The sequence below is a fragment of the Lemur catta genome, chromosome 6, assembly GCF_020740605.2.
Source record: "Lemur catta isolate mLemCat1 chromosome 6, mLemCat1.pri, whole genome shotgun sequence".
NCBI lineage: Eukaryota > Metazoa > Chordata > Mammalia > Primates > Lemuridae > Lemur > Lemur catta.
In genome coordinates, this window is record NC_059133.1 from 86,320,927 (window position 1) to 86,333,815 (window position 12,889).

At 39.1% G+C, this 12,889-nt stretch overlaps 2 protein-coding genes across 11 annotated transcripts in view; one reads left to right on the forward strand and one right to left on the reverse strand.

Moving 5' to 3' along the window:
• The window catches only part of PLBD1 (phospholipase B domain containing 1), a 53,717-nt gene extending 47,128 nt beyond the window's left edge, over positions 1-6,589 (forward strand). For both annotated transcript variants that reach the window (XM_045554289.1, XM_045554288.1), the window contains 5 exons: positions 1,039-1,239; positions 1,356-1,496; positions 3,184-3,369; positions 4,030-4,136; positions 6,292-6,589. In XM_045554289.1, coding sequence (XP_045410245.1) covers positions 1,039-1,239; positions 1,356-1,496; positions 3,184-3,369; positions 4,030-4,136; positions 6,292-6,474 — 818 coding nt within the window. In that variant the 3' untranslated portion in view covers positions 6,475-6,589. The remainder of the gene's footprint in view (positions 1-1,038; positions 1,240-1,355; positions 1,497-3,183; positions 3,370-4,029; positions 4,137-6,291) is intronic.
• Positions 6,590-7,308: 719 nt separating this feature from the next.
• Positions 7,309-12,889, reverse strand: part of LOC123639976 (activating transcription factor 7 interacting protein) — a 122,851-nt gene continuing 117,270 nt past the window's right edge. For 8 of the 9 annotated variants that reach the window (XM_045554287.1, XM_045554286.1, XM_045554283.1 and 5 more), the window contains one exon: positions 7,309-12,063. In XM_045554287.1, the coding sequence (XP_045410243.1) occupies positions 11,644-12,063 (420 nt within the window). In that variant the 3' untranslated portion in view covers positions 7,309-11,643. The remainder of the gene's footprint in view (positions 12,064-12,889) is intronic. The other variant, XR_006735845.1, reaches the window with a different exon arrangement.

Genomic DNA, 12,889 nt, shown 5'->3' on the forward strand with positions numbered 1-12,889 from the left:
ATAGTGGCATGTACTGTAGTCCCAGCTACTTGGGAGGCAGGAGGATCGCTTGAGCCCAGGAATTTGAGGCTGCAGTGAGCTATGATTGTACCAGTGCACTCCAGCTTGAATGACAGAGTGAGATCCTGTCTCTAAAAAAAAAAAAAAACCTTCTTGCTGTGACTTCACATAGTAGAAGGGGCTAGCTAGCCCCCTCAGGCCTCCTTTATGAGGTCATTAATCCCATTCATGCAGGATACACCAGAGGAACTTATCACTCTAGTCCCTTCTAACTCTCCCACTGGGGCCCTTTTCTGACACTTCTGTAGCACTTGACAGTTCGCCCATTACTGTTAGTTACTGATGACAATATACCCTCTCTTACTATTACAGCTGTGCCTGATATTCTATCCCTTGCATAATCGTCCCAATAGAAACCACAAAATAGGCCTTCAGGAAACTATGGCTTCATTGATTTTCCTGTGTTGCCTGCAACATTTATAAAAAGCATTGACCCAGAGCATCGATGTCCTAGTTTCAAAACCATGTTTGCTTTTTATAAATCTAGATGTTTTTCCATTTATAAAAATTATGTAGACTCAAATAGAATTTGAAAAATACAGAAGAGTAGACAGAGAAGAAAAAAGGCATCCATAGTCTTGCTCTCCAACAATGAACCCTTCCCATATCCTCCCTAATTAAAAGTTCTCCTGCAAAATCCTAGCAAGTGGGGATCTATTTCTGTTTATTGTTCGGGAAACTTGGAATATTCCTGATTTCGTATATATTTGTCATCCCAAATCACAAAATCAAAAATTTTCAATGGAGAATTTAAGCGTGGAGATCTGTCTACTGGCACGTGCATAAGCAACACTTAACACTTGGGTAACTGCCTCAGAGGTGAGCCACAGCGGGGAGAGGCTGCTTACTGCACATCAAGGATGGTGACAACCGATACTCTCTGCAAAACGCACTGCGTGTGTAAAGCTCTGTGCTAAAAATGATGGTTCAATATTCCAGGCATTCATACGCTGTTGTGTATATTTTTCTTTCCTGTAGGGTTTTTGGAGTCTCTGGATGACTTTTACATTCTCAGCAATGGTCTGATATTGCTGCAGACTACGAACAGTGTGTATAATAGAACGCTACTAAAGGAGGTGAGACCCCAGACTCTTCTGGCGTGGCAGAGGGTCCGTGTGGCCAATATGATGGCAGATAATGGCAAGAGCTGGGCAGAGATCTTTTCAAAATACAACTCTGGTAGGTGGCCCCGTAGAATAACTTTTAGGCATGGACATGTGTTTAGATTTAGACTAGTTAACCAGTGAAGCTACTAGTTAACCAGTGTCCTGCCTTCCTGTCTCCTGGTATCTCAGGCACCTACAACAATCAGTACATGGTCCTGGACCTGAAGAAGGTAAAGCTGAACCACAGCCTTGGCAAGGGCACTCTGTACGTTGTGGAGCAAATTCCTACATATGTAGAATTTTCTGAACAAACGGATGTTCTACGGAAAGGTACTTCCTTCATGTTGTAAGTCGGGAGGACTGATGCGTATGTGTGTGAGCGCAGGGTGGGGGAGCGCATGCTGTGTGAATGTGTGACGGGGGCGTGTGCGGTGGGGCAGAAAGGACAGGGAGGCCACCGCTAGTCACACTGGGAGAGAATTACCAGGTTTAGTACAGCATTAAACGTACACCACAGACTCTTACGAGACACTGTGCAGATTGGGACACGAGTCAGGCATTCATGACCCCGTGATTTCCCATGGCTCTAATATTACCTTCTCTCCTGTGTTCCTGGTTAAAGCTTTAAGTTCAATACAGTTAATATTTATGGATGCTACTCTGGCCTATGGACTGCAAAAGCGAGGATACAAAACCCCTGCCCTCGAGGAACTCAGTAGTCTAATAGGGAAGCAGAGCACACGAAACAGCCATGAGAACCCAGGATGGGAAGAGTCCTAGTAAGGTCTGGCGTATCCAGCCCACTGGTGACGCTAAGATGGCGGCGTTGGTTCCTGGGTGGGATTGAACAGGGCAGTTCTGGAGGGCAAGAACAGAGCCCAGACATTGGAAGCCAGGAGTTCCCCTGCCTTGATTCAAATCTCAGCTCCTTAAAATTTCAGGCAAATTATCCAATCTCTCTAGTCCTGGTGTAGGTTCACAACCACTTATTTGTAATTTTGACACCTATATAACCTAGGTGTGTTTTAGCAACAAATCTGTTTTTAACACCATAATTTCAATGCCATTCTTATCTCAATTCTTCCTTATACTGGCTGTGTCCCAAAACTAGCAAGGTAAAATGTCTTGTCATTTGCTTTTTTCCCCTCAATACCCTCACCTGAGTCAGAGGAGCAGTAAAAGGGAGAGAAAGGCAGACAAAGGCCTGGAGAAGAGTATGGAGGTGGGAAATCACTGAATGCTGGAGACGTCCTATGTTGACTGTCCTGTAGGCAATAACCCCGTCCAGTGTAATCTAGGATACTTCTGGAATGCTGCTTGTACTAGAGCTGTGTCTCATGCTTGGTGTTTAGTGGCTAGTGGGCTTTGTGGCCTTGGCACACTGGGAAGCTCTGAATGAAGCAGAGCCTTTATAAATGCTTAGAGTCAAAGCAGTTAAAAGCCGGCTAGAACGGCAAAGATCCACCTCGACCCTCTCACATTATGGACTCTCCCCCCCCCAGAAGGGGAACATGAGGTTAACTGCCTAAAATCTAGCTATTCAGCCCTGCGCCTAAAAGTTAGGACTTCTGATTCCCAGCGCTGTGTTCTTCCACTATCCCGTGATTAGTATGTGGCATCTTCCTTTTTAGGGCCACATTGTGAACCATCTTTTGGCATTTCCATAACCAAATCCACTTACAAGAGGTCCCCCGACCACTGTGCATCATACTTTATTTCACTGTATAGACAATAGGTCTATTTTCTGGTTTATAGAATGTTTTAAGAATTTTGGGTAAAAACCACAGAATTCTAATGCTCTTCTTCCCCTAATGAAATAATCTAGAAGTATGCCAATTCAGGAAATTGAAAAGGCTCAGTTTGGCTGCCAGGGTTCACAAAGCTTTATTATCTAGACAACCATCTTGTAATTAAACACCTGTGCCACTTTTTAAAAAATAAACCATCATTAATAACTTCTTTCTTTTGTTCCCTCTCTCATCTATCTCCCTCCTTCTTGCCTTCCATTCCAAATCAGGATATTGGCCCTCCTACAACATTCCTTTCCATGAACAAATCTACAACTGGAGTGGCTACCCATTGCTAGTTCAGAAGTTGGGTTTGGACTACTCTTATGATTTAGCTCCACGAGCCAAAATCTTCCGGCGTGACCAAGGGAAAGTGACTGATATGGCATCCATGAAATATATCATGCGATACAACAGTACGTAGCACATTTCTCAAGAATCATTCTTCAAAACTCCTTTTCTTCCCCATGGATAAAGAATCCATGTAAGTTTATCATCTCTGTACTAGAAGGAATTATAAGAAGTTACTTGAATTAAGTATTTAGTATTCAACTATATAGATATTTTATACTCAACAAGTAGAATTTTGGCCTCCTTTAGAAAATGACAGAGAAAAGTCTATAGATTTTTTTAATTGAAAAAATTATATGTAAAACACAGAAGAAACGACCTAGGCAGGATCCTCCCCCTCCTTCCCTTACACAGCTTTCCTTCCAAGAATAAAGGCAGCAAATAAAACAGAAATTATTCATAAATACTTTATTTTTGATGAACAGGATCAAAGTCAAATTTGAATTTCTTTTATTGGAAAAAATTGATGCACATTTATTTTCTATTCTCTCTCTTCCATCCACCCTTCACTGTGCAATGTTCCTGAGGGCAGGCTGGGGCAGAGGGCTTGCAGTTGCTCCCTCCTAACAAGCCAAGTCTGTGCCTGGAAGCAGGCTGGGCTGAGGAGGCTGGTGGGGCTACACTCTGATTATCTGGGCTTTAACAAGTCCAAAACCTTACTGGGGATGAGTGTGTCTCAGAACAGACAATAATCATTCTCTTCCCCATCACTCTTTGTTTCCTAGATTATAAGGAGGATGCTTATAGTAAGGGTGATCCCTGCAATACCATCTGCTGCCGCGAGGATCTGAACTCACCTAACCCAAGTCCCGGAGGATGCTATGACACGAAGGTAACACAATACTGGCTTTTGAATTCAATTTCCACCAGCAGATGGGCTTCTTCAAAACCAAAGCTGCAGGTTTTTGTGGCATTGAGCACAGTGATGTCTCTAACCATAAACTCAGTTCAGCAATCAGCTTTTTCAGAGATTCTGGCAGTAGGTCCCACTGCCTAACTTCAAGTCCCTGCTCTGCTACTTAGTAGTAAATCACATAATTTTGTAGTGTTTCTGTTTCCTCATCTGTAAAGTGGAAATAACAGTGCATACTTCATAGGGTTTTGTAAAGACTAAACCTTTAAATCTGTAAAAAGTTTAGAACAGTACTTAGTGAGTTATTTGTAAATATACACAGTGATGATGATGAAGGTGGTATTGTTGTCTTAAGTTTTACCAGACTGGCCCAACGTCCACAGAACATGTCATTAATAGCAGTGTACTTTAATGTTAAACATGACTTGAATTTAGCTGAAGAACAGATAGTTTTCACCGTGTTAGAATTGATAAGTACCGTAATGCATCTCATAACAACAGGTAGTAAATCGGCTCGCAGTGGTGTGCTGAAGCTGGCTCCGGTAGGCGTGTGAGAACTAATTGTGAAAGTCAGTTGATAGCATGTTGAAAGCTTGAAATCAGCCATGGGGAGTATTTACACCATGCAAATCGGTAAATACCACAAATCAGGGCCTTTTTAAATTTTTCTTCAGAGTGCCGGTTGTTAAACATGTATCTGCACACCGCTGGATTTGGGATGTCTGAGGGTATGAGTCAGCCATTTAGTTGATGGAAAGAATCATTCTGTCCCATCCTTTTGCAATTTTGGGGTGGGCATGTGTCCTTTCTTTTGCATTGCCTGTCCTAAATTCTGGAAGAAGCCTGTAAGGAGTGATCTGTTTTGCTCAGAACCGTAGGAATGCCGGGCCCCCACTACACACTATTTTCTATCAGCCTAATACCTAAACAGCAGATGTAAACAAAGTGGCTGTAGAGAATCCGGCACAGAGGAAGCCCCAACGTATGCCTTTGTATTTTTTTAATGGTATTCATATTTTCAAACATTCAGTAAAGTGTGTGAAGTGTCATATCCATCCCAGAATACACAAACAAAATCACCTCTGCTGCCTCGCCTGGGAGAACCCAACTCAAGCTTCCATCTGCCAAATTTCACGTCTGGAGACAGGGGCCTGCTATTTTTTCATCAAAAAAGTTTCTGTTGAAGTATATACTTTAAAAACATAATTCCTCTCTTTGGAGTCATTTTGAATATGGGGAAAATCAGATCTCCTTTAAGGTCTGCTGCTACTCCGTTATTAGGTGTTTTTGAGAACCATGGCCCTCATTTTTTGATAGTGAGCTCCTTCTACTTTAAAACTCTTGTTACTGCCCTGTTTAATAACAACTTTTCTTGAGGACTTAATATATTCTAGGCATTGCTCTGAGCATTCCTTGCATTAATCCTCATGACAACTCTATGAAGCCCACTTCACAAATGAGAAAACTGAGTCACAGAAGGGTTAAGTGATTTTTTTTTTTTTTTTTTTTTTTGAGACAGAGTGTCGCTCTGGTGGCCAGGCTAGAGTGAGTGCCGTGGCATCAGCCTAGCTCACAGCAACCTCAAACTCCTGGGCTTAAGCAATCCTACTGCCTCAGCCTCCCGACTAGCTGGGACTACAGGCATGCGCCACCATGCCCGGCTAATTTTTTCTGTATGTATATTTTAGTTGGCCAGATAATTTTTCTATTTTTTTTAGTAGAGACGGGGTCTTGCTCTTGCTCAGGCTGGTCTGGAACTCCTGAGCTCAAGCAATCCACCCGCCTCGGCCTCCCAGAGTGCTAGGATTACAGGCGTGAGCCACCGCGCCCAGCCAGGTTACGTGATTTTTAAATAAGTTTTGGAGCTAAAATTCTGAATGAGTAATCTGAATAAAGATTTCATTTTTGGCTAAAATGTTCATTTAACACACTTCTACTGGTCAATTCACACTTAAACGCCAAATGGATACAGAAGAGTATATCATGTAAAGATATTTGGAAGCTTGCAAGAAAATTTTTTAAAGGGGCTAATATTGTGACTTTGGAAAGAAAAGGGGAAAAAAAGTCATGGATTTAGTTGAGTTTTTTTTCCCAAATGATTTTCTAAAATGTCCCCTGTCCTCTCTTTTTCCAGGTGTCGGATATCTACCTAGCATCTCAGTACACAGCCTATGCCATCAGTGGTCCCACAGTACAAGGCGGCCTCCCTGTTTTTCACTGGAACCGTTTCAACAAAACTCTCCATCGGGGCATGCCAGAGGCTTACGACTTTGATTTTATTACCATGAAACCAATTTTGAAACTTGACATAAAATGAAGGAGGGAGATGAGGGAACAGAAGGGAATAAAAGGCTGCAAATAAGATACCAAAGGCATTATTTTAGCTATGTTTTTTCTGTCAGAATCACTCTTAATAAAATACAGTAAATTCATGTGTCACTTTCATTTTCCACTGATTTTAACACCAAGTATTCACTATAGGGTGAGCACCGTGGAAGAAACATTGTGTATGGTAAATAACAGTACTAGGCTTTAGCATACAAGCTAATATAAAAGAGGATGTGGCAGAGACTGCTCCTTTATTCACCAAAATCTATACTCTCCTTTTATGCTTGCCCACACAGACCACGTCTCCCAGGGTCGCTTAGGTAGCTGTGCCACGTGACTGTCCTAGCCAACGGAAGCTGAGATGAGTGCCACTTCCAGGCCTGGCCCTAAGACCCTGTACTCCTCCCATGCTCTTCCCCCTTCCTCTGGCTGGATATGCTTAAACCCTGGGAGACAGTGGAGCGGTTTTCAAAGGAATCTCTCATCAGCTGAGTCTTTTTGTGGTGTAGGCAAGGTATACAATACAGTGAACCTCTTATTTTTTTTTTAATGGTTTTACCCCAATTTCACCTAGAGCTGAACAGTCAATCTCACTGTTGTCTCCCATTAGTTAAATGCACCCATCCAATCTAGCAACAACTCTGCATAGCAACTTTCTTTCAAAGCTGGAGAGTTGTATGTGGTTTGAGTGCCATGGAATTGCTGAGCAGGTTAAAGAGGCCATATTGTACAATATATAATGGGCGATTCTAAACAAGGTGGGAGACTTTCAAAAGAAAGAACACAAGGGCTGTGAATAATCAGAATGAATCAGAGGACTGAGAATGTTAAAAATCCAGTAGTTTTATTTCAAAGTATAAATTTCAGGCTTGCTGGACAAAACCCCACTACAGTTAACACTTATACAGACACCAATCTACTGTACATTTAAAAAAGAAAGAAAAAAATCCCACAAAAACCTTCAAAACCTAATAAAAATAGGGCAATTTGCTAAAGCCCAGTTTATATTAGACATTAGGAAGGTCTTACATTACATTGCCTTACTATTTACACTTTCAACTGCAATGAACAAAAACCAGGGTGCAAGTTTCCTACAAAGGATTTATTTTTATTTTTTTTTTGAAGTGGCTGATAAAATACTAAAGCCAGGATCCCCAAAAGGTGTTTGATTGCCCAGTTACCTTATCTGCACCCCCAAAGGACAGCATTTAAATATAAATGATGAGTACTTAGCTGATTCTACAAATAAAAAAAGGAAAGCTTATTTTAACATGATAAAATTATTTGAAGATGAGAAGACAAAATGTGTTTGTATTATTGTATTCCTCCCCATTGGCTGGCTCAAGGGGATGAATGAGTTTCAGGAATTAGATAAGTCTGCCATACTAACAAACTCCTCATGAGAATTGCTCTGATTTATGTGTATGTGTGTGTGTCTCCCAAAACTAAAAGAGAAAAAAAAACAGGCATTTACCCAGTAAATAGTAAGGAAGGTAGAATCGTACATTGGTTTTAGATAAGAGTTACTTGCAGTATTCTAAGACTAGGACATGGTTTCTCCAGAAATTAGAATAAAACAGGCCAACCACAGGTCAGTGATAAAATAACACAAAAAAATCAGGATACTGAGGATACTGAAATGGCCCAAGAAGGAAAGTCAGGCAGAACACTCGGAAGGTCTCTGCAGTACCCTACTGTGCTAAAATCAGTGTGTAAAAGTGAGAAATGAGGATACCACAGGCATTACACTTTGTTGATCTTGTACAGTACTGGAAAACTCATGGAACAAATTAAATGCTACCATGCAATATTAACACTAACCTTGCTGCATAAATGATAATTTGGAGAATATTTAAAGCAAAATAACAAAAACTAAGTTAACACTTACCCAATGCAGTAAGAGAACTAACTGTAAGGTGCAGGACTGCCTAAGGATTTCTTCAGACACATGCACCCAAGATTCTAAGCTCTTTGCGTTAGGTCATTCTTTTCAAGATACATTATCTGGCAATGGGGATGGGGAGAGTAAGGAACACCTCTCTGTGAGGCAAATGGTATCTCAATAAATTTTCACTTTTCTACGAAGAAAATTTTCCACTTCTTTCATAAACTTATATACTGTGTTAAACAGTACACAGTATTCTGCATATTTTAAAAAGTGAGTCTACAGAAATAGAGGGATATAGCTACCTCATAAAGTTAACTACTAACAACAGATGTCTTTGTATGCAACTTATAAATTTACCAGCAAGAACATAATTTTTAAAAGAGGCTTACTCACACTTAAAACAGGGTGAAAACTACTCTGACAAAGCGCAAAGTAACAAACATCACCATTACCATTAAATGCCATATAAACATTCTACATTTCAGGCTGAAATATCAGAGGTTTCCAGGATTTCCAATAAGGCAATACCTTAGTATTGTCAGGCTAAAAACATAGCAAACGTGCATTCCCAAAATGGGATAATCAAGCTTATTTTTAATACTTTGTGAAAAGATACCATAAAATTTTAAAAAAGGTAACCATGGAGTGTAAACTGCTACTAAAAAGTCTGTTATCAGTAGCTATTTCTAGTTGAGTCCTCCATTCTCTCTCACTAAAGAAACAACCAAATAAAAAGTCAGCGTTCGTCAACATCGAAACCTGCCCCAAATAAAAGTCTAGTGTTCTAACCTAACACTTTCAGTAAATCCAGTATCACTGTTGCCCCTAAGTCCCATGGCAGGCTAATTTGAGGGGACTATGTTATAATAAATATATTTTTTCCTTAAATAATTACAGTCTTTCTTTGTACCTTCCTTCCACCATCTGGAATAAAATATTTTAAGTAATTATTTTACCGTAGTAAATCTATTTTAAGGGTTACTATTTGAGAATTTATTTTTTTTCCCTTTAACAGAAAACACAATATAGGCTAAAAGAATGAAATATTTTCATTATAGTGGGCTTTCTTCAACTGATTATATAATGCTATGAAAGTTTTTTTTAGCAAATTCAAATAAAGATGTTTATCAAGGGAACCTTTTGTAGGCTACCTAAGCAAATTGTTAACCATAAAAATGGCTAATAAAGACTTATTTGAACATGGGGCTTCAATTCTGTAGACAGGAATGATCTTGAATACATAAACATTGAACCACTGTAGGAAAAAACATATATACATGCAGATATAGATAGGTGTTCACATACATTGGGAAGATCATCAATTCCTTCCTTTCAAAATGTTCACTGTTGTGACGTTGGCAACTTCTTTACCATCATCATTAGTCCTAAAATGATCATCATTAGTCCTAAAATGAGTAATATCGACATAGTTGATTAGAAAATTTGATTCATGGAAAACTAATTCTCACTGTGGTCTCATTTTCTGAAAGTGAAAGGAGGGTTTGGAGCATTTACTTTTTGGCAATCTGTAGGCTTTCTCCATCATCAAACCTCATGCCTAAGATGACAGTACACTGACCAGTTAAAAAGTCTCTAAAGAGAGTTTCTTTATAGCTAGAATACTTCCTAGTACAAGCCATCAAAGTTGCAAACAAAACAGCACTAACAAAAGGGATAAACCCCTCCTGCAACTCCAGGAAAATGAATGACAAATTTATTTTGAGAAGGCAAAAATATGAACTCAAATATTATAAGAGAAGATAACTAGAAAGTTATTTCACAAATTTCATGACTTTCTTTCAAAATATTCTCAACCACATCCTTATTCCTAAAAGAGCCCAGCCCTCCAGTCCTAAACTATCTACTCTCAAAACACCTACCTGACACCAGTATAGCTGGCACTCATATTGAAAATCCATGACCTAAGCTGCATTTTATTCAGTTTGAAGAGGAACGGAGATACACAGGAAATTATATCTAATTGTTACATAAAATGACCTGAAAGGATACACTTTAAATTCTATCTGAAGCTGACAAAGGGTAAATCGGACTCAACTTGGCACAATCAAAAACAAAGTTAAAAGGTTAAAACAGGAAGGATGATATGAGAGTAGAAAGGAAATGATGCTTTCCCCTTGATATTTTAGCTCACTCTATTTTGTGAATTTTATTATTTACTTCCTTTGAAAGAATACTAAGGAATTAGTATTGAGTGATAGATTTGGGTGGTAAAATGAACTAGAATTGCTTTCATAATCTCTAACACAGTGTGCAACATGGATACTAAAACAGGTTTGAAGGAAAATTTTCTTACACAATATGGTTTTCTCTTGGTCCACTTTACACAGAGCTAAATAGTGACCAAAAATAAAAGCATCTATATTCTTAGAAGAAAATAGCAAGTCAAATTTTCGGAGTTAAATGTAGTGACACCACAGATGAGAATAAATATATATATATATATATAAAATATATATATGTATGTATATACGTATGTATGAATATATGCATGCCTTGGTTTAAAAATTATTTGGGGGTGTGCTATGGTAGAGATGAAGGAGAAATAAAGAGTGAAAGGCTGAAAGGGAAAAGTAAACAATGACGAAGATATGGCCATGTTTATTTTTGCAGTTAATTTTTAAGGCACAAAATAAAAATATAAGCCAGATTAGAAAAGGGAGGGGCCATTGCAGATCTTTTTTCACCTAATTAACAACCCAGCAGAAGAGACAAAAGAAAAGATGAATAGATACTTTCCTGTGTTCAAATTAACCTATTTTAAACTACTTAGCCATTTTGCTTTTTATGTATTTCTTTGGGTTTTGTTTAGGTTCAGTTTAAATCACTTAACTATGATCTTAAAGATCCCTTAGAAGCAGAATCATGCCAGTTACATATCTCAAATCTTTTGATATACTTACTTTATACCGGAAGAGAGATAAATTTGAGAATAAAACTGGGAGATTCCAATGCAATAACACATAAATAGGGAAAAAACACACAAACATCCACACATATTCCCCAGCCTCAAAACTAAAGCAAGGTACACATTTACATCTCAAAACCCTGAAACTTAAATTGTCCAGGAAAAGATTCTTGCTTTGTGGGCTGAGTTTATTTTACTTCTGGTTATAAACAAATGTAGTGTATACACACATCTGTCCAAGAAATCTTGCACAATGTGAATTTTACATTGGGTATCATGCACAAGATTAAAAACAAGATCAAAAGTGGAACTTTTAAAAGAGGAAGAGATAAAGGCTCCAAGGTTTAACTGCTCTGGGAAGAAGAGATCACATCTGTTGACTGAGGATCACAGAAAGGTCCAAAACGTCCGTAAATATCCTTGGCTCGTACTGCAAAGTAGTATTTGCTGCCTGATACAAACTGGGTGAGAGTACATGCCATAGGCAAGGGAAGTGCCTTTACTTCCCCAATCTTTTTCCATTGTGAGGGCACAGTGGCACTGGGTTCCTCATGGTAAGCATAGAGATGGTAGCTATCAACAGTGGCACAGCTTCGATCCACCTCCAGGACACTCCATGATAGTACTATGCCATTTTGACTCTGAACTCGTGCTAACTTCAAGTGTGGCTTCTGAGGCAGAGATGTGCTGGCAGCTTCTGGGGGCAGACGCTGTGGCTGTGGGGCTTCTGGTAAGGGTGCTGGGTGCACAGGGCGTGGGGGCTCCTAAAAAAAGGAAGAGTCACAATGACTGATAATGATCCAAGAAAACTATTTTAGAATGCTAGAACTAAGAGACCTTGGAGATCATACAGAGAGATATCATTTTACTTCAAGAATTCTGGGAAGTACCAAATATCCTAGCCAAACTGGCAAGTTCTAGTTGGTAATTTGTAACCAATATGCCCCAAACAATGGTACTAAGCTTACTCCTACTGTAATTCCTAGACCTTAAATATTGAGTTTTGGGATGGTTCCACATATGCAAATCAATACAGGTGATTCACCACAAAACAGAATTAAAAACAAAAATGATATGATCACCTCAATAGATACAGAAAAAGCATTTGATAAAATTCAGCAACCCTTCATGATAAAAACCCTCAACAAACTAGGCATAGAAAGAATATACCTCAAAGTAACAAAAGCCATACATGACAAACCCAACATCACACTGAACAAGGAAAAGTTAAAAAGCATTCCCCCTAAGAACTGGAACAACACAAGGATGCCCACTTTCACCACCCCTATTCAATATAGAACTGGAACTCCTAGCCAGATTAAAAGAATAAAAGGCATTCAAATTGGAAAAAAGAAGTCAAATTATCTCTGTTTGCTGACAATATGATCTTATACCTAGAAAGCCCTAAAAACTTCTCCAAAAGACTCCTATATTTGATAAATGAATGAAGCAAAGTTTCAGGATATAAAATCAATATACAAAAATCAGTATTATTTCTATATGCCAATAATAATCAAGCTGAAAACCAAATCAAGAAGTCAATCCCATTAACAACAGCTACAAAACACACACACACACACACACACACAC